The following is a 26612-nucleotide window of genomic DNA, read 5'->3' as shown; positions in this document are numbered from 1 at the left end:
TTTTCATTGAAGTTTCATTGATTGAGTGTCTAAACAAAGCCAAAGTTAACGTTTGCGTTTTCTAGCTCCAAAATAATACTTTTAAAACGTCTTAAAACTAAATACTGGATTAAATATAAAAATAAGTTGTTACCGAATTAACTATAGAACATTATAGCATCATCAATCCTTAGATTAAACATTATGTAAAGAACTTGCCGTTTTTCCTTTGCTTACAATCGCATCTTCCTCAAATCCCAAATTATGCAACTATTACAGGCAAAGACTGCAAGGCTCCAGAACCACCTTAATTAACCGATATAATATGTTCCAGTCAATTACGTCATTCCACAGACACAAACATGTTTGATCTAAAATAGCCTATGACGTCATCCCAGAGCAACTAGCTAGACTAATATGTAACAGCTTATGACGTCACTAAACAGCACCCAGCTGGTCTAATCAATCTAAACATATGCCATCTTAACACAACTACCAGCTGATCCATTTTAAAACCTATTTCGCTACACTACTGTGAAATGACTGTTTCACCTGCGAAAATTCATCATTGCATTGTTGACTACGGAAAAAGGTTGTTTACTATGCGAACGTAATGTTTACTTATCTTTTTTGGATTTTGCCGACGTAAGCAAGCTATTGGTACGGTTTTGTCGACTGATTCTATTTTCAACAACTGAAACTATACAACCAAAGTAAATATTAACTTTGTAAGCATAACCTAAAAAATTCTATGAGTGTTGTAACGTTCCTAACTGTAATAAAGAAGTATCCAAAGTCTGTTTTAATTTAAATAGTTATTTGTGCAACTAGTGAGAAAAGTGAGCAATTGACTCACTCGAGAGAAATCCTTACTCACGAGCCGTAGGCGAGTGAGGAATGGTTTCTCGAGTGAGGCAATTGTACTTCGAACTCGAGTTGCACATTATACTTTTCCTACAGTTACCATAAAACAAATAAATTTGTTAAGAAACATAACCTATTTTTACACAGAAGTGAACTTTTAATATAACATTTAATGTCAAGTGACAAATACAACAGTACAACAGCTGACCAGCTGATTTACAGCCAGTGCTGCCAACGTATTTCGCGCGCATACGACGTTGCCTGCATGTTACGCGTTCACTATTTCGTGCCTTCACGTTGCAAATCTGGACTCACTGATGAGCGAATTGGCCACTTTGCTTTCTCAAATCAGTGAGAGAACATGTACATTGTTAGGTAACTGTAGGAAAAATAAGTATTCTTTGTAGTGTAGCTAAAAGTAACGTTCAAAACACGAATGAAAGTGGGTCTATACATATTCTCGACCATTTAAATTGCTCAATAAACATGGTCTCAAATATGTAATGACTCACTTTCTACTCTAGTTATCAAATATTCCATAACGTAATATTACATCAAAAAGCGGATGGAATATTTTTCTATAATTAGATCATTAAGTTGATATTTAGCTTAACAAGCAACAATCAATCACACAAAATTGCTATAAATTTCAACTGTGTATTATTTTCTTATACATCAATCAAATTTATAGTTATCCTCACTATTGAAGCTGTCTTCAGGTCCCCGCCTATCTGGGGATATCCAGTCACTGGAAAAGGCATAAAAGTCACTGCTCCGAAGTACATTTTCGGACTAGCCTAACCCTTGCACTATTTTCGGAGTAGTTCCTGACTGTGCATCCTGTCGGAGCAGTACTTTAAACTCGCATTATTTTCGAAACAGTGCCATTAGGGGTAATGCCTATTGGACCAACGCCGCTCTCCATACCCGGGCTACTACCCAGGCAGACAGGTCAGGAGACAGGTTTTATCACACAGACTATAATCCTTCAGAGTGTGTAGAATCAACATATGATGACACCAATTTAAATAAACCATCAACAATGCATGCTTAGTTATATTTTATCGTTAATTAACTCCTTGTGTTTCTACATTTGGCGAATTTTATGTTACAGTACATCAAAACTACGTCGGCATGGACGCAGACAAGATACCGTTCTTTCTCAGTGTTGTTCTCACCGACGCCAACAACCAGTGTGTGCCGCAATACCGCGCTATACTGTGGAGGAAAACAGTGAGTATTATGTAGTATTATAGTTCGGCCACATAGATAGCACACCTCTAGCATTGGTTACCATTAGCGCGCAGGTCGCTATCTAAGCGGCCGAACTATAGTTGTTAGCTTTGACTCTTGATATAACTGGACATTCCATCTCCATGTTAAAGCTGTCGCCAGTTTTAAAATCTAAACGGATGTAGTTGAAGTTAGTCACCGACATAATATGCTGATGTAATTACTTATTTCTTTGTCGTATGCGGATTGTTTAACCAAGGAAAACTGATGGAATTACTTATGACTTATTGAAAACTAGTAGAGAACCCGGATTCGTACGGGATTGGCATTATATTGAGTATGATTTGCGTTTGCAATGGGGGAGGACACAGTTTGATAAAAGTTGCTTCTTTAAATTGACGGTGTACTATTATAGTACTATACATCTAACATAGCCATAACGTTCTACCACTTCACCTAAACAATAGAGAAAAATAAATTATTGAAGTTTCGCAAAATATCACAAATTATTCATTAAATTAAAACCAGAAACTACTGTAAACAATCCGACTTTGACAGTCCTCATTTTGTATCCCAGATCTTTGGTACTGATTTGTTTAAATTAGCTGTTTTCATAAATGAAAAAAATATATAGTGGTGGACCCTGTTGGTAAATTTTATAACTTTTAATGCTTTTGAATATCATAGAACCAACGTTTTAGTTGAAACAGCTGACTAAATACTTTAATTCCCTTTAAATATGAATACTCATAAGGTTAACATGGGGAACTAAAGAGCCACTGGGGCAGAGCCCGAATGGATTTTTGAGATAAGAATATGCCTAATATGTCAATCAGGAATGTGAGCTATCATCATGCCAAATTTCAGCCAAATCCGTCCAGTAGTTAATGCGTGATTGAACTTCAAACAAACAAACACACAAACAAACTTTCACATTTATAATATTAGTAAGATTATAGCGTCTATTATGTCATGTCAACTATCTCAGTAACAAAAAAGTGATTAAATATAGTTTCAGGGACAATTGCAATCTGTTTAGTGGCTCACTCTAGCACGTTCTTCTCACTAACATTTTGGGACAGCTTTTCCATATGCATGGAACGTCTACTTCAGTTCAAAAGTCAATGGTATTAGGTAGGATTAGATATTGGGTGATATTAGTAGAGCTTAGATTTCAATGCAAACTTCTAGAATGTTTCATTCTTTCTTGTGGTGTTTCTGGACCAATTGATCGACAATAAATAAAAAGGAAAAATATCTGATTGTCGCCTTCTGGTACAAGGTTTGTCCTACTGGATTCTAGAATAAATATGTTACAAAGCTACAAACGGATTGGTCTTAAGGACTGCAATCATTCAATCATAATCAAAATTATAACTAATTCAAGACGCACAGATAATTAAACACTAATATTTTTATCAACCGTGTTATAGTTAACAGTATGCCTAAAATCAGACGAGATTGAGATATAATTTTAATCGTTCACATAAAATGTATGACAACACATTCTTACGTATTTTCATTAATATTAGCATAACCGACATTTTGTCTCTATAAATTACAGAACAATCCATGTTCTGATATTTTAAAACTATTGATATCATATTTAGCCTTTGAGTTCTTTAATTTAGCCTTTGAATTCTTTAAACATTATTTTAGCTGTGTAAAATATATTTTTTATCATAACAGAAATCCTGTTTTGAAACAAACTTTTATCCGATCAGCTGCTAACCTTTAATCTATGCTAAATACTATGCTAGTTTTGGTCCGCCCTGGGGTCTATTCCCAGTACCCGCCAAATCTGACGAGCCTTCCCCTATCCGCCACCTGGGGAGGCGCCCGATAGGAGACTAGCAACTCCACACGGGAAAAATAGGGCGAGGCGGGCGGAGTAATTTTACAATCAAAACCATCTCACATCAATTTGAGTAATCAGTCAACAAAGTCAATCAAAATTAATGACATTTTGAACCAAAATTGCTTTGATAACCCCAATTTTGAGAAATTGATTGTTTTACTTCGAAACAATTATTGTCATAAAATATTAATTACGGTGGAAACAATCGATGTATATAGATAGTGGAAACCAAAATAAATTAGCCCATACCTAATAAAATGATTCTTTTGACTCCGACCGCCTCTAATCCTATACTAACCTTATACCTATGAAGGTGCAGATATAGAGATTAGCTATAAATATATTTAATAGCAATAGACCTATGGAAACAATCTTTTTCTTTGCGTATGGGTAGCAAACTTTGAAAAAAAAAACTTAGTAATATTTGCCATGTATCGGAAATGTTTAAGATAAAACTGTCTAGAAATTGTTAAAATAATAATTTTCCTTAGAAGTTATTTTACTACATGGTGCAATATTCCCACTAATGCAACAATTAAATCAATCTCTATAGGTACACCTTCTTATAAAATATATTTTGACTAAAATATCAAGTGAAGGCCCAGTTTTAAAACAATGCTGTAATTTTTCCTGTAAAATGTCAAAAACATAAAAATTTTAAAAATATTTTTATACGTTCTTAATAAGTAACACAGTAACTAACAAGTCATAACATTGGTTCTGCAAAACAAATAAACTAACTTAACTTGGAACTGTAATGAAATTCATTCATTTAATATACAAACAGAAGTCAACAATAATAAATACTACTGGGCCGTTCAAATATTTTATGTTTGTAAATTAATCATTCTAACAATTATTATAACTAAGGCCAGGATACCAGCCTATACAAATAAAAAGTTAAATACTAAATCAAAGTAAAAATATTTGTAACAATTTTAACTAAACCTACCTAAATACTAAATAAAAGTAAAAGAATGTGTAAGAATTTTAACCAAACCTACTTTTTAAGTTACGCTGCAGAAGTCACAGTAGTTGTCGTAGTTCAAAATCAACCAAACTTTGCAACTATAAACTCTTTAAGCCATTGATCACGATTCCAAAGTTAACAAAAATATAACATTACGATATTTGCACAACATATATTAATTTATATTTCATTTTAAGTCAATTTCAAACCATTTTCCTCAATATTTGTAAAAAATTCATTGGTAAACATAATTTATGGAAAATATGTTGGCAAATATTTTCCTTGTATCCAGGCTAAACTAAACACAAACAACTAAAATAAAGAAAATTGAATATTTCCTACCTTTGGTTGGCTTCAGCTGAAACTTGTCTGATATGATGTGAACAAATTTTTATATTTTTAATTTCACAAAGGTTTAATTTCAATAAATAATTGTTTTAAGCAATATCTCCACATATATATTAATTTAAACCCCAACCACATAAGATGGTACACTAAAATTGTAACCTATATTTTTAGTCTATTTTTCCTTAAAACCAAAATACCAATGGACTCATGCCAATGGTTTAAGTGAAAAGGTGCTTTGTTATTTCACTTTTAAAATAAATTGAAACCTCCCGAAAAACTTTTAGGATATTCAACAGTTGGTAGCCAACCAAAATCTGCATGTATTTCAATGCCATTCTGTTTTAGCATTACTTATATAGTTTGAAATTTTAACTGTAATAATTTTTAATATTTGTTTCGTCTTGATTTCTCACATACTATCTTAAATCCTTCACTAACAAATGTATGAGCAATATAAAAAGTAATTAACTTTAAGTGGTAGCTAATTATAAATTGATCCCTGTATGACTTAAAATCATTGTTCACATCATATTGGACTTTTATTAACAAGACAAGACAAAAATACAAAATATAAACACATATTATGCCAAAAACACATAAAATATCAAACATGTTCATACATTACAAGAGAATATAAAATTTCTTAAAACTACGAAGATACAAAAGATATAAAGTTCGACGAATAATATTTTAAACAAAACTGTTGTGACGTCGGCGTTGATTTAAACAATATTTTGACGGTTCGGCATGTTATTTAAAAATATACACGAACGATTTTGTCGATAGACTTCTTTCTTCTTTGGTTAACTGGCCAACGGCGACAACTGTTCAAACTTTTGTTCTTCACGCGGTCGAAATCGTAGCGTATTATCATTATAATTGATGTCTGTTAGTTTGAGGTGCTTAAACCTCCTGGACCAGTAATCGTATCTTAAACCTACCCGAAGCCTGGATACAAAGAATGACTTAAGAACTAAAACACCAATCACTAAACTACACAGATGCATCTTGTAGCGAGAAGATTCGTGTTTCCAAGGTGTAGTCTTGATTTTGTAGCACGCCTAACTAACCCTAACCTATGAATTTACTTCTGATTTCCTACTAAAAAATTATTTTCGATTAAATCTGAAAATAGGTGGAAAAACGTGCTATACATTTTGTGGACAAAACATTAATTGGTTTTAGTCTTTATTTGTTTTAATGTTATTCCCTAAATGTTATTAAATTATGTAGATTCCTCTGCCCTAAATCAATTTAATGAACTAAACTCATTGTATACGTTTACTTCAATTGCGGACTTGGCGAAATAAAAATTATGTAAGTTTGTAAAAAAAATTCAAGAAAACTTAAATACTTCAACTAATTTAATTTGCCCTTTCAGAATTAAGGAACTGGACTTCCTTTTGCAGCAGACCTGGATTTGAAGTGATATTATAAAAAAATCCACGTTTTTTATTCCATTTTATAGAAAGATTTAAAACCTATTTGATTTCAAAGTTTTACAACACAGTTTAATTTTGCTAAGCTTGCTTCTGTTTACTTCCGATATGTTGTATATTATCGAATGAAGTAAATTGCCTTATTATTTATTGCTATGCCAATTTGATTACATATTTACGATTGATTAATGGTTAGAAAAATGTTTGACAGTAAGAAATTACCTATTCTATTTCATAATTGATTTTTACCCTAACAAAACTAAGTTCTAAAAGTACGTTTTCCTAACATAATTAAATACAGAATTTGATAACTTTCAAATTTTACCACACTATTTGAATTTTACTCATAGTTGAACATCATAAAATAAAACTCATTTTTAATAAAAATCTCATTTTGAAAAGGTACTTAGGAAATTCAAAAAGTTTTTTCGTATTTGAACAACAGATAAATAAAGAGCAGTCTATCAACGTTAAGATTTGAAAAATATTACGATTATGCACATATTTTTTAATAGTTCCTTGATATTATGTCATATACGACACAACAACATATCAGCTGCATACCGCCAAAACTCTGGTCTGACGTAACAATCAGCTGTGACAGTCCGGCCGCAACTGTCACAGCCTTTTGCTTCGTCAGCCGAGTTAAATATTCGAAAAAGATCCCGGCAAAGTCAGTCTTATATGGTATTTATCGTGTCTCTGTTAGAACAGTCGCTGCTTATTTGTTAACGTTCACAGTATAATTACATGATTTTAATCAACTAATATATTAAAGTTAGTACATCAATTTGAGCACAAAAGTACAAAATCTTTGTTGTCCAACCACATATCACCAAACATTAGTATGCAGGTCTGCTGAAAATGGACTCCATAGTTTCCCAGTTTAAATATTGAGTCATCTACATAATAAACAATTAATTGTCCTAAATCTGAGGCTATTAATTTAGATTGTTTTATAAACAACAATTAACTTATTTGTTTAAATACCCTGAATAATGTCGCCTACTAGAATGCAGACTAAACTTAAAGTATTTAATGTTAATTTTAGGTAATCTTTGATTTGGCTAAATAAAACATAATCGAAATTATATTGACTCTGGCTAATTTATGGCACCTAACGAATAATTAATTGTCCCATAATTCCTAACTTTACCCTGTCATTTAGGTCGAATGTATGCTTTCTTCTTCCTTTCCAAACTCGATGATGCGAAGGTCCAAATCTACAAGGCATGCACAAACATAAAGTCTTACCTTTGGTACGACTGCAACCAACCTGCAACCAAAATTGTGTTTATTATGTATGCACTTAAAAACCTATAAAGCTCCACATAAAAAGGTGGACATAGCATAATTTAGACCCTACAAAATGTATTTTCCATACCTTGTAATTATTGTAATTTAAATAAAGTCTGGAGTCCAAATGGTCCAAATCACAACCCCAAAATAAATAATACAAGGTGAAACCCGTATAAATCTATGGTTACTTTCAAGGTTTACGCTAATTCATCTGACTGCAATAATAGAATGAAATTATCAAAACTTTAACATTTAGCTTTGTGTATTGAGTAATGGGCCTAAATAAGTGTAAAAATAATAATGGCTATTATTGCGCAAGTTACAAAATATGGTTTGATTATTCAATGAATAAAATATTTCCAGTACCTCATCGAAGTTATTATGACTAGCCTACTGTATGTTAACTGATTTCATCTCCTTTTCGAAGAACATTTAGATAATATTAAAATTGTGTCGATGGATCTTTTGTGGTAAACACTCCCGCAATTTCATCAGTGCAAGGCAGAATAAATCTATGTTTTAATTTGAGAAAAATGTCTGTTGAACAGGCATGTTCTTACTTCAAAGGCATGTCCACCCTTAAGCAGTGCAAGTTCGATTTTTACTTCATTACGGTACGTCGGTCATCATACCGTACTTATGTGCCAATGAATAAACCTCTAGCATAATTTTGAGAAAATTGGCCGCAGGGTTGCTGTTAAAGATGAAATTCCTTGACATATGATGTCAGTTGTCTACGCCTTATCAATTACATGGAGTTGTCAATATAATCTATCTTCGGAATGTTCTAGGTGTAGTGGCAATAGTCTCATGAACGTATGATTAACTGTCTTAGATAGTATGATAAAATATAGGGTGGTAAAAAAACCAGAAACGGGCAGAAACCAACCCGTGCAATAGATATAAGTTAACTCGATGATAACTAATTTTAAGAGTTACTATGATATTAAGATTTCCCACTGAATTTACGTAGTTTCTTTCTTGATGGCTCATCTACAGACTAAGACCTTTCTTTAGACACCCCTACCAAATTTCTACACCCAGCCGTTCTCTCAAATTAGCTATGATAAAACCCCCGTTTTTCCTCCATAAGAATATGATTGGAATAAAATTTTAAAGGCCACTGGGGCAGAGCCCAAGGAAATTTACCTCATTTCTCTTTTGTTGACTCATCTTCAGACAAAGACCTTTCTTTAGACACCTCTATCCAGTTTTCTACGGCCAGCCGTTCTCTCAAATTAGCTGTGACAAAGAAAAACAGTTTCAAATTAATATATAGATTTCTGTAAAACAATCGAATAAAACGGGCGTCCACAGAAGCTATTACCCGCCAAAATGTTTGTTTTTTCAATAATGTCGAAGGTACGACACAAGAACTTCGTGTTATCAGACTTAACAGGAGGAATTTAGTGACTTGTAGTGTGGATTTACAATTATTGGTTTGTTAGCAAACCTACTCTTTAGTAAAGAAATTGCTGTATCGTAGTTTAATTATGTTATTGGACCTGATATGCAACGTTTAGCTCCTCCCTCAAGTAATGAATTCAAAATAGTAAATTTTGTCAATTAAGGTAAGATCATCAGCATCATTGCTATGAATGGAGGAGGAAATGAATCCAAAAACTCCTGACATAAGGACATCACCATGAAAGGTTGGGATGACAAGTTCCGGTAGTTTGACCAAGCAACGTATAGTTTAACTGAAATTTCAGTCAGACCATCTGAGGTACTTAGTTTGTCCACATAATGTGGTGAGAAGGAATCCATCCTTACCTGTAGTTTTGCAACTACTTCTTCGCAATTCAGAAGTTCAAATGGATCTCCCGCTGACGTACTTGCATCTCCATTCGTTTAGTCGTCGATTTCGATCTGAAAAAGTTGATCGAGTAAGTCTTCCAGATGCCCACGATCAATGTCGGTTTTATGTCGGTTTGGAAGAGTCCTCCCCTTGCAGAAGTGAATTGGCCTCGGTAATTGTAGTGTCCAATCTCATAAATCTTTTTCAGTAGTCGTGCATTCATTTTTCCAGCTCTGCTACCAATTGTCGAGGGATTATAAGTGTGCTATAATTTTACTAAATATATATAAATGTGGAATCATGAAAGAAGTTTTATTTTTGACAAATTAAAAAATTTCAGTTTCAGTTCATGATCCTTTTTCTATTAGTTCGACTAGTACAAAAACTAACATTATTTTCTTTTGATAATCACAACATATGGTTTTAATAACATTATGTTAAAAACAGTCTTTTTGGAACTATTATGGCTTTGCTACACAAGCATAACCTAACTATTTGAAGTAGGCTAAGCAATTTTTTGTACAAAATCATTAAATTCAAACAAACAATAATTTTCTGAGACAGAATACGCCATACGAATTCTACAGCTTTTTTCTGGTAACCATAATGTAGGCTAATCTATGTGCAGAGGGACACACGAAGCGTTTTATACGTTTGTACGTTACGTGAGAATAGGTTTACGTTTGAACTTATATTTCCAATCAAACTACCATTCAATTATGTAAATACTTCAACGAAAAGGGGAAATAATTCTAACGGTTCTCAAATTTGACACAAGCCGTGGCAAAGCCATAACAGTCCCGAAAGACTGTTTTTAACATATGTTACTAAAACCATTTGTTGTGTTTATCGTACTTTTGAAGCAAATCTTTTGAAGCATCTTTTGATAACCTTTCAGATCGAGGTTATCACTCACTGTCAGTCGAACGAGCCAATGAGAGAAAATAGTTATTTATTTATTTATTGCCAACGGATTTCACCAATTTACAATAAGAATTACAATAATAGTGAGATACTCAAAATTTGATGGTTATGCGCAAGTTCGGAGGGTATTCTTTCCATAGCCAATAAACCAAATACCTCTTCTCGACTAACTAAATTAGATAGTATTATTAAATCACTTTAGAGCAATATTATCGTCAATTTCAAACAGATTATCACGTATACTCAAAGTTTCACGACTCCAAAGGTCTTTGACGTTGGTGTTCGACAAGTTGAGAATATGCAGAATGAAATTATTCTAAGGGAGTATGTTTTATCTATGGTTGTATTTAGTTGAGCTGTGGTCAAGTGTGACTAGCCTCCAATTGGTTAAGGTACTTGTAACTCTCGTCTCGTAGGGGCATGGAGGATTCACAGCATCTTTGGTGATATCTGATGGAAACTTTTAGGGACATAGGCTCCTGTGATGAATGTTTTTTTCTTACAATAAACACAAGCTTTGGAAGTTTTACAACTTTTAAGGCTATGTCCCAACAGATAAAACACAATCCCTACATTTTGTCCTTACTGTGCTGAATGCCGTACATCTATCACTCCAATGGTCTTTCTCACGAAATATGTATTGTCTTAGATTGTAGGGCCTGGCACCAGGGCTAGAGATATACAGCCTGTCACCAGTTAGGGTCTCGGCAGTTGAGGTAGGTTTATGACTGACATGTTCCACGGTCACATCCCAAGACGTATTATTAGAAATTACTAAAGCATCTCTGATTTATCTCTATTAGAATTGTGTTTAAAAGTATAACAAAATAAATTTACATCTAATTCTACACCTAAGTTTTGTTCTTCAACCTTCAGTAAAGCATTGAGAGGTAACTTACTAGTGTGAGGAAGTAGTTCGAGTTCGTATCCTCCCCCAATGTTTGTAAACATCTTATGAGTTTTTCAATTATGTCAAAGGTACGCAAGAACTTCGTGTTATCAGACTTAACAGGAGGAATTTCTATTAGTGACTAGTAGTGTGAGTTTAACATCATGTTAAAAACAGTCTTTTTGGAACTGTTATGGCTTTGTCACACAAGCATAACCAAACTATTTGAAGTAACGGTATCAGAATTTTTTTATAACGAAATCATTTAATTCAAACAAACAATAATTTTTTGAGACAGAATACGCCATCAGCTATTTTCTGGTAACCATAATGTAGGCTAAGCTATGTGCAGAGGGACACACGAAGAGCTGTATACGTTTATACGTTACGTGAGAATAGGTTTATACGTTTGAACTTATATTTCTAGCCTATTTACACGCTGAGAGCTTTGAAACTGTACACAATTTATAACGTAGCTTTTAAAAATATTCTATAAAACATTTTCAGTTTTAGCTTCTTAACTTATTTAGAAGCAGAATTGTGGCATATTAAATATGGTGTTAATTCGATTCCTATTAAAATTACTTTTATGAGTTACTAGCTGCTGGACCCGTGCTTTGCAACGGGAAGAAGACGTGAAAGAGGAGAATTTGTTATTTGAATCTGTTGTATAAATTAGTTACAAAACACATCCACCAATGAATTCAGAAACCAAATCACAAACATACCACTTCAATTGGTAAAAGTTAATGGCTTTTAAATTAGGTTAGTGATATTTAGGCAGTTTAGCTACTAAATTGCTGTTTTGGTTTTAATTCGTTTTAAATCGTGTATAGGTTAAAATGAGAAAATCTTACCAAATTTTTGATTAGCGTTTTCAAATACTCGATTCATCTTCGTCTCCTGATTTCTTTATAGTTTTTTATCATTTTTGATATTTTGGAATTCAAACTTGAAGTATAAAAACCACTAATTATTTCATTTAATCAAGCAAATGTTATTAGGTAGCCTACATCAATTTTTTTCCATTCACAATAAATCAAAAATCAAACATCAGCTGTTATAAACTTCAGCAATATAGCAACACACAAACACTAAATTTATCGAAATCCATTAATTTGAAACACAAACTAGGCTACGATAAAATAAATACCCCCGCTGCCCCAACCTGCCGACTAAGCTACAGGGAAACTAACAAAGTGTGTTTCTTTATTAAAATATCAATAGCTTAGTATAAAATAAATAAATTCGCCAAGTTTGATCAAAATTTATCCATAAACAAGCCAACTAAAATATTTTACAATATTCTCCATAAGAATAACATGGGAATATAAATTAATTTTTTTTTTCTCTGTAACAAATCACCGTACAAAAACACTTTGATATACTAAATTATTTGATTTTTAAGCTCTTTAAAAAGGTCTAGAGAAAAATTTATAAATTTTGTGTTTTAAGGGTAAAAATGAGAAAACCCCATTTTTACCCCATAAACCCTGTTCCCAAGGTCCGATCATACTGGTTTGCGAACTCATTCAAGTTTATCCCGCCTTACACCTTCCAACCAAGTTTAATCAAAATCGGACAAAAATTACCTAGCCTACTGAAGTTAACGTCTGGATGGACACACATGTATACTGTATATAAATTTGAACGAATGGTGTTTTTGGCCTCTGGAAATATCAAAATGAAAAAGTAAATCGGTACCGGTCCTTGGTCTTACCACGAGACCTACTGTAATAGTTACTTCCCTATAGGGAAATTCGCTAAAAGTAGTATAGTGTGTTTTACACACACTTCAAAAAACACACTTCACAAAAGGCATCAGCCTATATTTCGCCGCAGAATACACATAGACCTAAATGCAAATATCCTAATATGTAGTTGCAGTATCAAAATATGCTATACCTTTTAATTACAAGAAATAGTGGCAGTAATTACAATTATAACTACTAAAACGCAGTTTCAACAACATACCAAATTCAAACCTGTACACCTTGTACTGTTCTACTGTTTCCTTAAAAATATAATAAATAAAAACTTAGCTTTGTTATAATCAATATAACCGTTGAAACTTGAAGACAAAGCATAGGCTGATACAACAACGGTTATGGAATCTTACTCAATTCCAAAATCAATGACACAATTTTGAACAAACTAGTGTCCCTGTTGCCCGAATGCGAGCAATTGCTAATTATTACAGGCATTATTTTAAAACGAATAACAGTAATTATTTCTGATTACTTTAAAAGATTCAGCTAAAAGATTATGGAAATACTCATGATATACATAACAGATTATATCAATTTATCCAGGCTCTCTCGCTTTTTCCATTGTAATATTTACGCAAAACCAAATTCAAATAGTAAATATTTCATTTCAACCAAGTCAGTAAATGTTTGTAGCAAACTGTTAAATTAGCAAACTTATTGACTGTTATAATTAACATATGTTCTTCATCTCACTTTTAATTTCTGACAACAGCTGGAGTTTCATAAAACTTTTTGTTTCCCATGTTAATCTTATGGAGAAATACGAAACTTTAAAGGGCCCCAGGGCCTCACTCTCTATTTATTTCCCTAAAAAGAAAGTTTCCTGCACAACTTGACGTTACGCTCTTTCCAATGACACCAAAAACATGTCAATCGGTTCAGTAGTATCGGAGGAGTAATTGTCACAAAAAACCTGCCCCGTGCTTTGCTACGGGGTGAGAATACAGAAAAGAATAATTCGGTTTTACTTTGAGATACTATAATATTCTATAAGAAACAGTTACAACACACTTACCAGGAAACATATAGGCAAAGGCTCAATCGTGCTTATTGATTATTCAAATGAAGATATCTCAATAGTCTCAATGTATTACAATACTATCATTTTATATAGTGTATAGCATTTAAAATATATATGCTAAAGTATAATTCATTAACCACATGGCACCAAGAAACAATTCTCCTTGTAAACAAATTAAATTAAATAGCAGAACAGCATTTCTGACAACAGCTGGAGTTTCATAACAATGTTTGTTTCCCATGTTAATCTTATGGAGAAATATGAAACTTGAAAGGGCCCCAGGGCCTCATTCTTTAATTATTTAGCTAAAAAGAAAGTTTCCTGCACAACTTCACGTTACGCTCTTTCCAATGACACCAAAATCATGTCAATCGGTTCAGTAGTTTCGGAGGAGTAATTGTCACAAAAAACTTGCTTGCGTATTAAATAAGTACAGATAAACCAAACCTACCACATAGCTGTGCAAAACATTAATTTATTTGGATCAGCTGTCTGAAGTTAAGAAATAAGCATTTAACAGTTACTAGTGGCTTGTATGTAGTCCCTAAAAAGCTCAAAAATGTAAAACAAATTATTGTAATATTTATACAAACTCAGAATCAAACTATCTATGTGTCAGGATAGACATCCCTGTATAACATATCTTTTGTGCAAAAAACAGTCTGTTGTTTGTCTTTACCTCTAGAGATTTAAATCTGCTACAGTAATGTCAGCAAACATGTTTGTGAATAAATATTGGTTTACTAGTAGCGTTGGTATTTTGGTTAATGATGGCTTTGTAAATTGTCTTCGTCAAATATGAGGAAAATTAAGGTGTGTTGAGATCAGCTTAGTTCTTGGTCAAAACCACTTGAGGTTAGGACAATCAATAGCAAGAAATATTCTTCAATCAAACAGCTGCTGAACAGTAAGTGTCAAAACTGCACCACAGAAAACAAACTAGGTAGTACAACTTTAACGAATAATTTTTATAAGAAGCAAATTATGAAAATTTTAACTTTCCGCCATTTGATTTCTACAAAGTTCGTAAGCCGAAATTTTCACAAAATATTTTTGAAACCTGACCTATAAATTTTGTAAAGTTCCAAATAAGTCGCTGCATAAGTAGACAATTGTATAAAATCGAACGTTTAAGCCTATTTGTGGTACACTCTGTATATTGTAAATAACATTTAGAGCATTGCATAAACAACTATTGTTTTATTTTATCCCCGCAAATAGGCTAAATGAGCTAAGAAAGTAATGAATACTATAGGCTAGTAATTGAAAATACTAACCAGAAATAACAGTGAATCCTCAGAATGAAGGTGCCTGATGTTACAGGAAAATCAGCCAAAAAATACTCACTTGACACTAACACTAAGTAAATATCTACTAAAACACACTCGCGAACACTACTCGACACAAATACATTATATTACGAAGACTAACTACACGAACACAAGAAATAACATGAAAAATACATCGTACCGTTCAGCGATACGTACACTGTACGTACAGGACAACAATGAACCAATAAGAAACCAGTGCGTCATGCGAGTAGATGACTTGCCAATCAGCTGTTAGGTTTTTGGTTAGTTTATATCAGCCAACATTTGCATACGCTGCAACATACTGTATACGGTTAATTGTTGTATTTATAAATCATTTCAATTAATATAACGTGAGTGTATGAGTAAATAACTCAAAAATTGGTGAGAAAAATATATTTTCGTTACTACGCATTCACAGATATAGTGCCGTTTTTACGAATATTCACTGTGTATTATTTTTACACATTTCCTAATTGTGTGAATATTATTATTTAATTATGAGTATTAGTGTACTGAACCGTCATTCAAATTGGTTTTAAATGTAAATTAATTATGCTAAGTTTGTGTATACACGAAATTGCATGAAATTAAATTAATTATTGTAATAGTTATACGAAGAACGTGAAAACTAAGCCAATCTTATTTTATATTACTCACTACTTACGTAGTACTACTTCCTACTTACTTGCTTAGTATTATAAAAAATGTGAAAGTATGGATGTTTTGAGTTGGTCCTATCCCGTAAGAACCATTGGACCAATTGAGCTTAACTTTTGCAGGAATTGAGCCTATATTCTAGCGAAGGACATAAACCTATTTTTAATCTGAAATCCTTATAGGGCTTCGCCCCACCGGCTTTTAAAGATGCCGTGTTATTCTTATGAAAACATTAAATGTTAGAATTACTATATAAGTATGAACCACCTGAATGCTATTATTGATGTCGACGAAATTGTTGTGTTATTTAATAAAAGGGGTTTACTTAACTAACAGGAGAGTCTCATGAAATTGAGGTGTTTATGGAAGTAGGTAAGGCATTTAGTCTGGAACATGAATTGCATCCAGGAGATTATAATAAATTATTTTAGATGATCTTTTAGTAAAAATGTGGCAAAGAGAGGACAATGGGTCCACGATTAAGGTAGTCATCATGGAATTAGTAGAGGCATCTTGTCTGGAGCGTGAATTTTATCCAAGACACCATCAGCAAACCATCATAGATTATATTTTAGACAAGGGTGGACGGGAGAGGACCATGGGTCCACGATTAATGGAGTCACTATGGAAATAGCAAATGCATTTCGTCTGGAGCGATCCTAACCCTAAACCATAATCCTAAACCATGGTAGGTTATCTTTTTGTAAAAAACTAGCTTGTAAGGGAACATGAATCCGTGAACATGGGACCCATATGGAAGTGTCAAAGTAACTTTGTCTGGAGAATGAAATGTATTGTAGATTATCTTTTGGTACAAAGGTGGATAGGGGTGGATCACGGCTCCGCGATTGAGATACTCATTATGGAAGTAGTAAAATCATTTTGTCCTGAGGATGAAACGTACCCAGTAAGTTATGCTTAACCATCGTAGATGGTCTTTAAGTAAACAAGTGACATTTGAGGAAACATTGGTCCTCGATTAAGATACTCATTATGGAAGTAGTAAAATAATTTTTCCTACAGTCACCCGATAAAGTTGGCTTCCTTACACTGTTTATAGTACAGAAAGCTGCTAATTGCTGTATTTACTTACTTTGTCGTACGGTTTACTTGTTACTTCAGGATTCCAACCAAACAACACAAAACTGCGGAGTTTTATTATGCACGTAATCCGTGTACCGTGTACGCTTGGAAATAGGTTGGCAACACTTAAAGATAATAATACTATGATCAGCTGATTGACTATTATAAATAACATTTAACCTGTCATATCGTGTTTATAGCTTATGTTCTATTTTCGTTCAACGCTTGGTTTGAACATAACCTAAAGGGTATTTGAAAGATTAATAATTATAAGTGGGCTTAAAATGAAGTCAGTGAAAGTGATTGTGAATATATATGTAGACCAGAAGAAATACAGTAGAAGAAACTGCAGAAAGAAGTATGAACATACGAACTGTTATCCTCTTGGTGCGTAAGTAAGAAAGTTACAAAATTGTCAGAAAATGTTTTATTGGCATATTTTGCAGAACAATCAACTTGTTTATTCTGTTTATACTGATTATTACTACTGTATATACTTGTACTCTGTAAATAAGTAACACCATTGACTATTGGATACAGAAGTTGTATTATTGGTCAAAGGTAACACTTAAAGATACTACGACTACAATCAGCTGGTTCATTATTTCCCATTCCATTCAACGCTTGGGTTTAACCTAACCTAAAAACGTGTTGTATAGTGTTTGAAAGACTAATTATTTATATGATTTATAAATAGTGACTGTAGGAAAAATATACTGTGTAACACGAGTGAAAATTTCCTTTGCTGCACTCGGGATACATTCCGATACATTGCGTAAACATTTCTCTCGTGTGCAGCAAAGTGCCACTTTGCTCACTAGTTACACAAATAACTATATTGTCCGGATAGTGAAATGTATTTAGAACATTATTCTTAACCATCACAGATGGTCTTTAAGTAAACAAGTGACATTTGAGGAAACGTTAGTCTACGATTATGATACTCACTATGGAAATAGCCCAACAATTTTGTCTGGAGAGTGAAATATATTCTTCACGTCATTCTAAACTAGCATTAATGGACTTTTGGTAATAAAGTTACATGCAAGTTTTCTCAATTAAGGAATTTATAATGGAAGTAAAGGCATTAAGTCCAGAGAACGAAATGTATTTTTGTGCATAATGAACCATAGTAGGTTATATTCTTACCTTTTCATCTTGTAACAACTATAATTTTGTTACTACATTATCTTGAAGAGGTATGATAAATAGTTTAAGAAAAATATCAATTTAGTGGATATTTTAAGCTACGTGAAAGCCAGGCAACAATGCTACATAACTTTAGTTTCGTTTAGTATCCAAACATTTACGTCTTTACCCCAACTTTCAATTCATTGTCCAATTAGTTTGTTAAACTAAATAGGTGAACTTGGCTGTTAGTATCGGTTAACTGTCTTATTGTATTAATTAACAACTGTCATGTTAAGTGGTAATGTCAAACTTCTGTTCGGATTTCAGTTCATTTCAGACAACTTGACAGCTACTTGTTGTGCAATTAAATCTATCAGTAGTTAGTCTGTTTTTGTATTATGATTTCAATCGTATAAATAAATGTATCTTCTAACTAAACGTTGCACTTTAAGTAATCCTAACCAAAACCAAGAATGAATTACAACCCAAATACATTAAAAACTCTTTCTAATCACTCTTTTAATAACTATCTAAGAAAAATATACAAGTTGCTATACCCGTGCTTTGCACCGGGAAGAATTTGTGACCTAGGCAGCCATTACAGTGTATTAGTGCTGATGTGTGTTTTAAAAATACAGCAAGTCTATGATTAAATTTGAACAGATCAACTGATTTAAAAGTGTAAACCTACTTACTTTCTTACCCAAACCCCTATTTTTTGTCAATAGATCCAAAAGGATCAACATACCCTAGTGTGGCAAAAACTTCAATTGGAGATATTGATGCTTCATGAATGATATGTTTCATCATAATTCTTCAATTTTAGTCAAGCCTTTACGTAGCTTACTACATAAATTACAAATGAAACTGTGAGCAATACTCCACAAAACTAATACAACCTTTATTTAACCAAACATAACCTTCTTAACAAACATATTTTTCAAGTAAATAAACACCAGCTGTTTCATTAAATAAATTCATTTAAACTTTGGAAGCATGTCAGACGTAGCCCTTTGGAAATCGGCCTGTGGGGCAGAAACCCTATGTAATTTGTCCATACCTATGTTTCGCTTAGCTCGTGTTCGATTCTTCCGTCTACACGCACTTGATACAACCATCGATACAACTTCATAGAACGCGTGTTTCAGCTTCGCCATTTTCCTACTCTAAATTAAAATTGTACTAAAAAGATGAGTACTAAAAATACATAATTTCATTTGACGAATAATGTCGAAACGCGTACTCAAGAAATATTCGGACTGAAGACGTAAAGATTATATACAATAAAAACCTTAGGATACTATGAGGGACCGAAAAGTTATTACATTTTACATAAGTAAATCCAATTAATTTTTCCCCTAAGAACCTGCCTCAGTAGATAGGTTCTGCCATTTAAAACATGAGTATTATTAGATATCATGCTAATGCTCTACAGATTTTAAAGACCATAACCCGATGAAGCTATAACCGTTACGGGTTACGGTTTGAGATCACGCAAACTAGGTTATGGCTGTTATTTAAACAGTTACTATTATTAGTGTGTTTGACCTAGAAACCTCTGTTTTTAGTTGGAACGTTACTTTAAAGTGCAGTTTAATATTTCCCTTTGTGGTAAAGTCCAGCTATGTCATTATTATTCGCGCCACTCATCTCCATTCATACTTGGCTTAAAATACCTACCTTCGTATGGCCATTTCAAAGTAAAGTATTAAAGTATTAAAAGTATTATTTCTAAAGTACTTTCTGGATTTGTTGCTGGATTCTGGTAGAATTAGGTTCGCTTTAAATCAAATTTACACTTGCAATCATTGTGGCTTGAATATTGTATGTTTTAAAACAAAATTGATCGATACATGATGGCCAACATTGATCAATGGAGCACTATCAAAAACGTCCCAAAGCTAGATAAATTTGCATATTTTTATTCCCCGAACTTATAGTGTTTCCGGTTATATTTACCAATAGTGTGTAACATCATTTTTTTATATTTTAAAACGTTATAGATCTAACTGTACTTGTTCTTTCTTCAAGTGTTTCAATATCGAATAGTACAATATTTTTAAATACAACGAGGTGTTAGCCCGTCCTACGTACGGGAATTCAGTAATCAGTTATTTTTCTAATCTTTCCTTGAAAAGTGGAGCAGTAAAATAATTTGCATTCCTTTTTTATTAAGACTCGTGTACAGAGCCTCGATTTTTACTGTGGTTTAATTAATTTTGGTCAAAACTGCGGTTTAACCTGTGGTCTAATTATCTCTACTAATCTTACTTATTTCCTATAATCAATGACAAAAATAAAATAACCTCATAGTTTATATTTAACCAGCTGTTAGTTAAAACAAATTATATTGCACAAAAACAAATCGAAGATCACAAAGATTGCTTTAAAAAATAATTTGAACATCCTCGTATTTTACTATGTAGGCCTATATTTAATTAATCTGCCATCCTCTTACAGAAGAATTGAACGTATATAAATGATTAGCATTACACATAGTATAAATAAGTCAACCCTAAGTATGTCTTTACACTTTTATCCAAATGCTGAAATGTGACACAAAAGCTGAATGTTTACAGCTGTTATGTTAAGCAAATTATTTTATGCCAAAAGCTAGTTTAGAATCTTAGCGTCGGCTGCTAGACTTTTCAAAAATTAAAACTTAATTTCTAAAAAACTGGGACCCTAAACTAAAATTATGGCTTCGACATTCCCTAGTTCTCAAAATTATCTTTATTTCAACACAAAAATCATGAAAATCCGTCGAGTGGTTGATTCAGAATCGTGAAATAAAAAAACACCGTTTCGTTTTAATATTATAGATAGATAGAAGATAGATAGATGGTTCTTCTATTTTTTATTGCACTGTTAGAGTACAGTGCCACAATAACAAATTTATTTTTTTAAACTCTACTACGAACAATTTCGACAAATTCCCAACACAGAAAAGTCCGGTGTAGGTAACGCACGTATTCTTGGAATTGAGACAGTAAATCTAACTCAATTGTTATATATAAGGCGATCGTTGTAGCTCCAAATTACGATTTCTATTTGTAGTGTTTTCGACGTAAATTTGACTTTCCCATTTATATACCAAACTACCAACTCGCAGTACTATAAGCTGAACGTATTATTATATTGTAAATGTGTGAAGTAACATTAAAGTCTAAAGTGTAACTTACACATAATGTAGACTATTCAATACTGTAATATAATGTCATTTCTAACCCGTATGACTGTATGGCTACTCTAAAATTGTTAGTTGAGTGACATAAAACATATTGAATAATGTGATTCAAATACATACAGAATTCGAAGAAAATATCATTACTATCTTCACGTAGGTGGAATAACTAGCTGTAAAAACTTTATCAATTAATTCAACTTTAATCATTATTCCAAACCAAATTATAGCAACTGAAATAGAGTTTTAATAAAACATCAAAAATAAGAGTCAAACCTTAATTTATTCAACGTCCCTCCAAAGTTGATTAAGTCACACTTTTCTAAATTACTGAATTTAATATTCTCTTTAACATTCGCTAGAAAAATTAATTATAACAATTTGATTCGTGAAGTTAATTTAAACGTAAATATTCTTGAGTTGTTACTTTGCTTATAATATGATTGATTATTTTTTGTCCATTTATAATGTAATAATGTCTTTAGAAGTTTAAGTTGCATTAATTAACATATTGGGAGATATTTTAATAATCGAAAAACGCGTAGTGTATGTGGGTTTACAAATGTTTGTGTAGTTTCAATTCTTTCGAGCTTTTTGTAAAAATTGGCTTTTTATGAAAAAATAGTGACATTTTTGTTTTATACTAAACTTAGGTTATTTTACAGCTGTCTAGGCCTAATTTGAAGTTGAAAAAGATTCTTGGTTAGGGCCCAGCGTCCTAGCATTGACTATGCCAAGGGATACCGAAGTAGACGTCCCATCTATATGGACCAGCTGTAGCCAATTTTTGTTAAAAAAAAGTACGTAGTTGTGTGAGCCAGTCACCGAATGCGCTAGTGACTAAAACCCTATTTCCCACCTTATTTTTTTGTTGCTGGCCAATTTGATGGGTCATAACAGTAGCTAGCTCTCAATAAGGCTTTCCATTAGTTTAAATTGGTAAAAAAGATTGTGTATTCGACGGAAATCTGTAATTTAGGCCAGCAAACTCTGTCGATGGCTCACATAAACTACGACGATTTTGGTTTAAAAACTGGCTACAAATTTAACATGGGGATGGAATCTCTAGTCAAAGGTGGATCATAAAAAGGGATTAATTATATAAACATCTTAATAGCTTCTTCAAAAGCATGACCGTGCTTAGAACAAATATCGTTGTGTAGAATGGCTCCTTTGATGATGATGTTGGGATATTAGTTGTGGCTGCTCAGCTTAATGGCAATTATCGCTAAGTGTTTATCATGGTTAGAAGGGAAATTCGTTGTACTACATTAAAACATAAACCTTGACTGGATTGAAGAAGGGGTTTACAAAGAATAGTGCTAAGATTGTAATGACAATTCATCTCTACGAGTAACATGTAGAGAAATAATAGAGAAAATTTGATTGCCATTTAACAATTCGGAGTAGTGTATAAATTATCAAACTGGTTTGGAAAACTCAAATTACACATTGTAAATAATTATGGAATTTACTTTTTATCGTCAAGGAAATTGTGTTATTATGTAGTAATGAATTGTGGTTTTAATCACTGTAATTAAAGGGTAGACTTCCGTATCTGTCGGCACAATTAACCGAATGAAATGATCGATTATTCGATTGTTTCATTCGATATATCGTTTGGTTAGTCGGATTAGGTTAACCTTCAAACATTACCTAACTAACCAAACGATATATAGAATAATAGATATATCGATCGATATTTTCGTTCGGTTGTTTGTGCCAACAGATACGGAAGTCTACCCTAATTGGATCATTAAAATAGGTAGTGTTCAATTTGCATGAAAACTATTTTATTAATTTACATTATGAGCTCTACAATGTATATGTGAATTATGCGTATTTCCCTATGTTTAGTCAATAAATGACAGAAATTGTTGATGATTTTTTTTATATAAATGAACATATATAAACTGTTTTAATAGATAAAATCTTAGTTTTAGTAGGTAAGGTTAGTTTGGATCTATTGTTTAACTTGGGGTTTGTACTAAAGTTAAAATATTTTAACGAGTGGTTAAAGAAGAAGTCCAGCCTTTTAACCATAATGATTTTGGTAGGCCTGCTGAACAGGAATTTAAATTAAATATATTCATATATGAAAATATATTTTATAAATCTGTTACACAAACTAATGTATATATTCTTCTGTTTGTATTTGTAATAGTTTTCAACAAATGCATAAATAAAACATGGATCCAACTTCCATCCCATACAACATCGAATCAAATGAAACAATATCATTCATTAATAGCGTATAAGATAAATGGAATAGAGTACAGTACATTTCAAAAGTATTTTGTTTTCCACATTGAACAGTTTAACCATTTATTATGGTCCCGCATTGTAACATTTAAACTACCAAATCAAACAATCGGCCAAACAATCCATGTTCATTGTATGATTACAACAGACAGAGATGACAAAGTCTGTTTAAATTACCTTACAAAATGTATTGTTTTAACACCAATACATCAACAATACAAATATTTAGGTTTAAATATAATGCATACATTTATTTGTTGAATATTTACTGTTATTCATTATTTATTTACGTACCGGTATTTTAAGATAATGTCTCAAAAATAATATTGCCCTGTGAGTAAAAAAGGGCTAGACTATGAAAGAGGTATGCATGTATTATTTTAGAGGTATATTTTAATTGTGGACTACCCAATAGGTATAGTTATAAAACAAAAGGTTTGTTTCCAACTATTTACGATTTAAGAGTGAAATGTTGAAGGGTCAACTTTAATAAACAAATTTGAGGTATTAGAGAACAAATATTTTAACAATACACTATTGCACTATTGTGTCCAAGATATGTAATTAGGCATATACAATACCTGATTCTAATTATAGACTTCTAAAGGGATATAAGGGGAAGGACTGCTCTTATTATAGACTGTTCAAGAGATCAAATGAGTTGTAAGAATCTGAAGGACTCTTAGAGTAGTCCATTTATGAATGGAAATCGCTGACAAGTGCTGTATTCATTCATGTCTTCAGAATTTTGCACCTTGGACCTAACCTAAATTATTTCTGGATTTGGTTAAAACATTTGTCAATTTAAAACTTCATTCAACATTTAAAATCCAAAATGGTTTAATTGAAATGTCGCTGCTCATCATAAGATGATAATGGTATTACATAATATGATATCATTCACTATACGTACTCGAAAATGTTGACGAAACCATACTTTCTCCATATACTATGTATAATAAAATACGTTGATGATGAGTTTTGACATAATGTTAAGCTATAAGGGTATTGTAGAATAATAATGGGGTTGATACAGTCATAGAGAGAGAAAATAATACTACATGTTTTGTGTAGGCCTATATCAGTTAAAAAAGAAATTATAATTGGTTAGTATTATCTGATTATATTTCTTTTTGTCCTAGGACGCTAGGCACGAGCCTGATATTGTTTTTCACATTACTTCAGGCTAGACCTAGGAGTTGCGGCATTATCATATGGATAAAACCCATTGGTTATTTGGCAGGTTTTGATCCCGGGACCTCTGGAACCTAAGTCCCGCACTCTAACCACTAGACCAGCTCGCTCCCCCAAACTGCAAGATATTAGGGTTTATTTTTTACATATAAACTGACACAAAAATTCTTTCACTGATTTATTTTTGTTTTTCAGGGGACCCAGAAAATATCAATACCCTACCTGCCTAATAAACCCATGACAGTAAAACAGATATTAAGGTAAGATAGTCAAATTCCTTTTTAAATAATTTTTTTAGAATTTAAAGCATACTTTATTGGTAAAAAATATTAAGTAATGCATGAACATTTATTACTAACCACTAGATACATTGGTTGATTTAAATGTTTTGGCAAGTGTATAGAAGGAGTTACAAACTTAAAACGTACATATACATTATTGTTTTTTAACAAAACACATTCAATCATATAGCCATTGGGTTCATTTAGAATAGAGTCAAAATTGTACTTATGCATAAAATGAATGGTTTTGCATTAGTAACTGAAATCTCTTTACACTTAATCTAATTGTGGATTACAGCTTAGTTTATTTCAGAAAAAAAAATTTATTTGTAAAAAAAGATGTTCATATTTTAAAAACTCCAATTTGCTACACTTAGATTACATTTCTCAAGGAACACTTCCTTTAAGCAGGGTAACCAATTTATAAAGAAATAAAAAGCTACTTGTGTTATTGTTCAAAATGTTGCTCTTGAACAAAAGTTTTTTTACATAATTGCACAACCCTGGTGAATTGATGCATACTTAAAAACTTTACGCCTCAATATATAAAACAAGTAAAAACAGTTTCTTTATCTGATTTTTGTTTATTTTAGGGATCCCTCCACCAGGTCTGTACAAAACTCATTTATTTTATGTTGTTTTACTGTAATAAATGTACTATAAAACAAGAGTAAAAGATAAGTATGTGTGGAAAGAAAGGGTGGGGGGAGTACACAGCATAGCAATATCCTGCCCCTGAAGGACCACTTGTTTGGTTCCATCAGAAGAATGTAAATTGTAAAACCCCACTTGGTACATATTGCCAGCTTATGAACCTTTCATATCCAGTTCATTTTGTACTGTATTTTCAGGGTAAGCAAATCTATAAAAACATACAGTCGAAACATAAAAAAATATATTGACAATGAGTTTTTGACATAAGCTATAAGGGTATTGTAGAATAATAATGGGGTTGATGCACTAACAGATGATTGCTAGAGATAATTTTCATTGATCAATAATAAGCAGTGAGGCATATCGGATCTTAAATCAAACAAAGCATGACCTACTCTAAGTGTACAACATATAATGCTGAGGAAGAGACTCTTTACCCGAATGGTTAGTAAGTCAGATCAG

General features: G+C 32.4%; 1 protein-coding gene across 1 annotated transcript in view; it reads left to right on the top strand.

The window, feature by feature from the left end:
• LOC129005688 (GTPase-activating Rap/Ran-GAP domain-like protein 3) overlaps positions 1 to 26612 on the top strand; it is a 179468-nt gene that overhangs the window by 137016 nt on the left and 15840 nt on the right. Inside the window, exons 6-7 of the mRNA XM_054434652.1 lie at positions 1958 to 2076; positions 25411 to 25475. Coding sequence (XP_054290627.1) covers positions 1958 to 2076; positions 25411 to 25475 — 184 coding nt within the window. The remainder of the gene's footprint in view (positions 1 to 1957; positions 2077 to 25410; positions 25476 to 26612) is intronic.

The sequence above is a fragment of the Macrosteles quadrilineatus genome, unplaced genomic scaffold (assembly GCF_028750875.1).
Source record: "Macrosteles quadrilineatus isolate MER2022 unplaced genomic scaffold, UCM_ALF_1.0 Scaffold_30__1_contigs__length_1495292, whole genome shotgun sequence".
Lineage (NCBI taxonomy): Eukaryota > Metazoa > Arthropoda > Insecta > Hemiptera > Cicadellidae > Macrosteles > Macrosteles quadrilineatus.
This window is presented reverse-complemented; position numbering and strand designations above follow the sequence as displayed.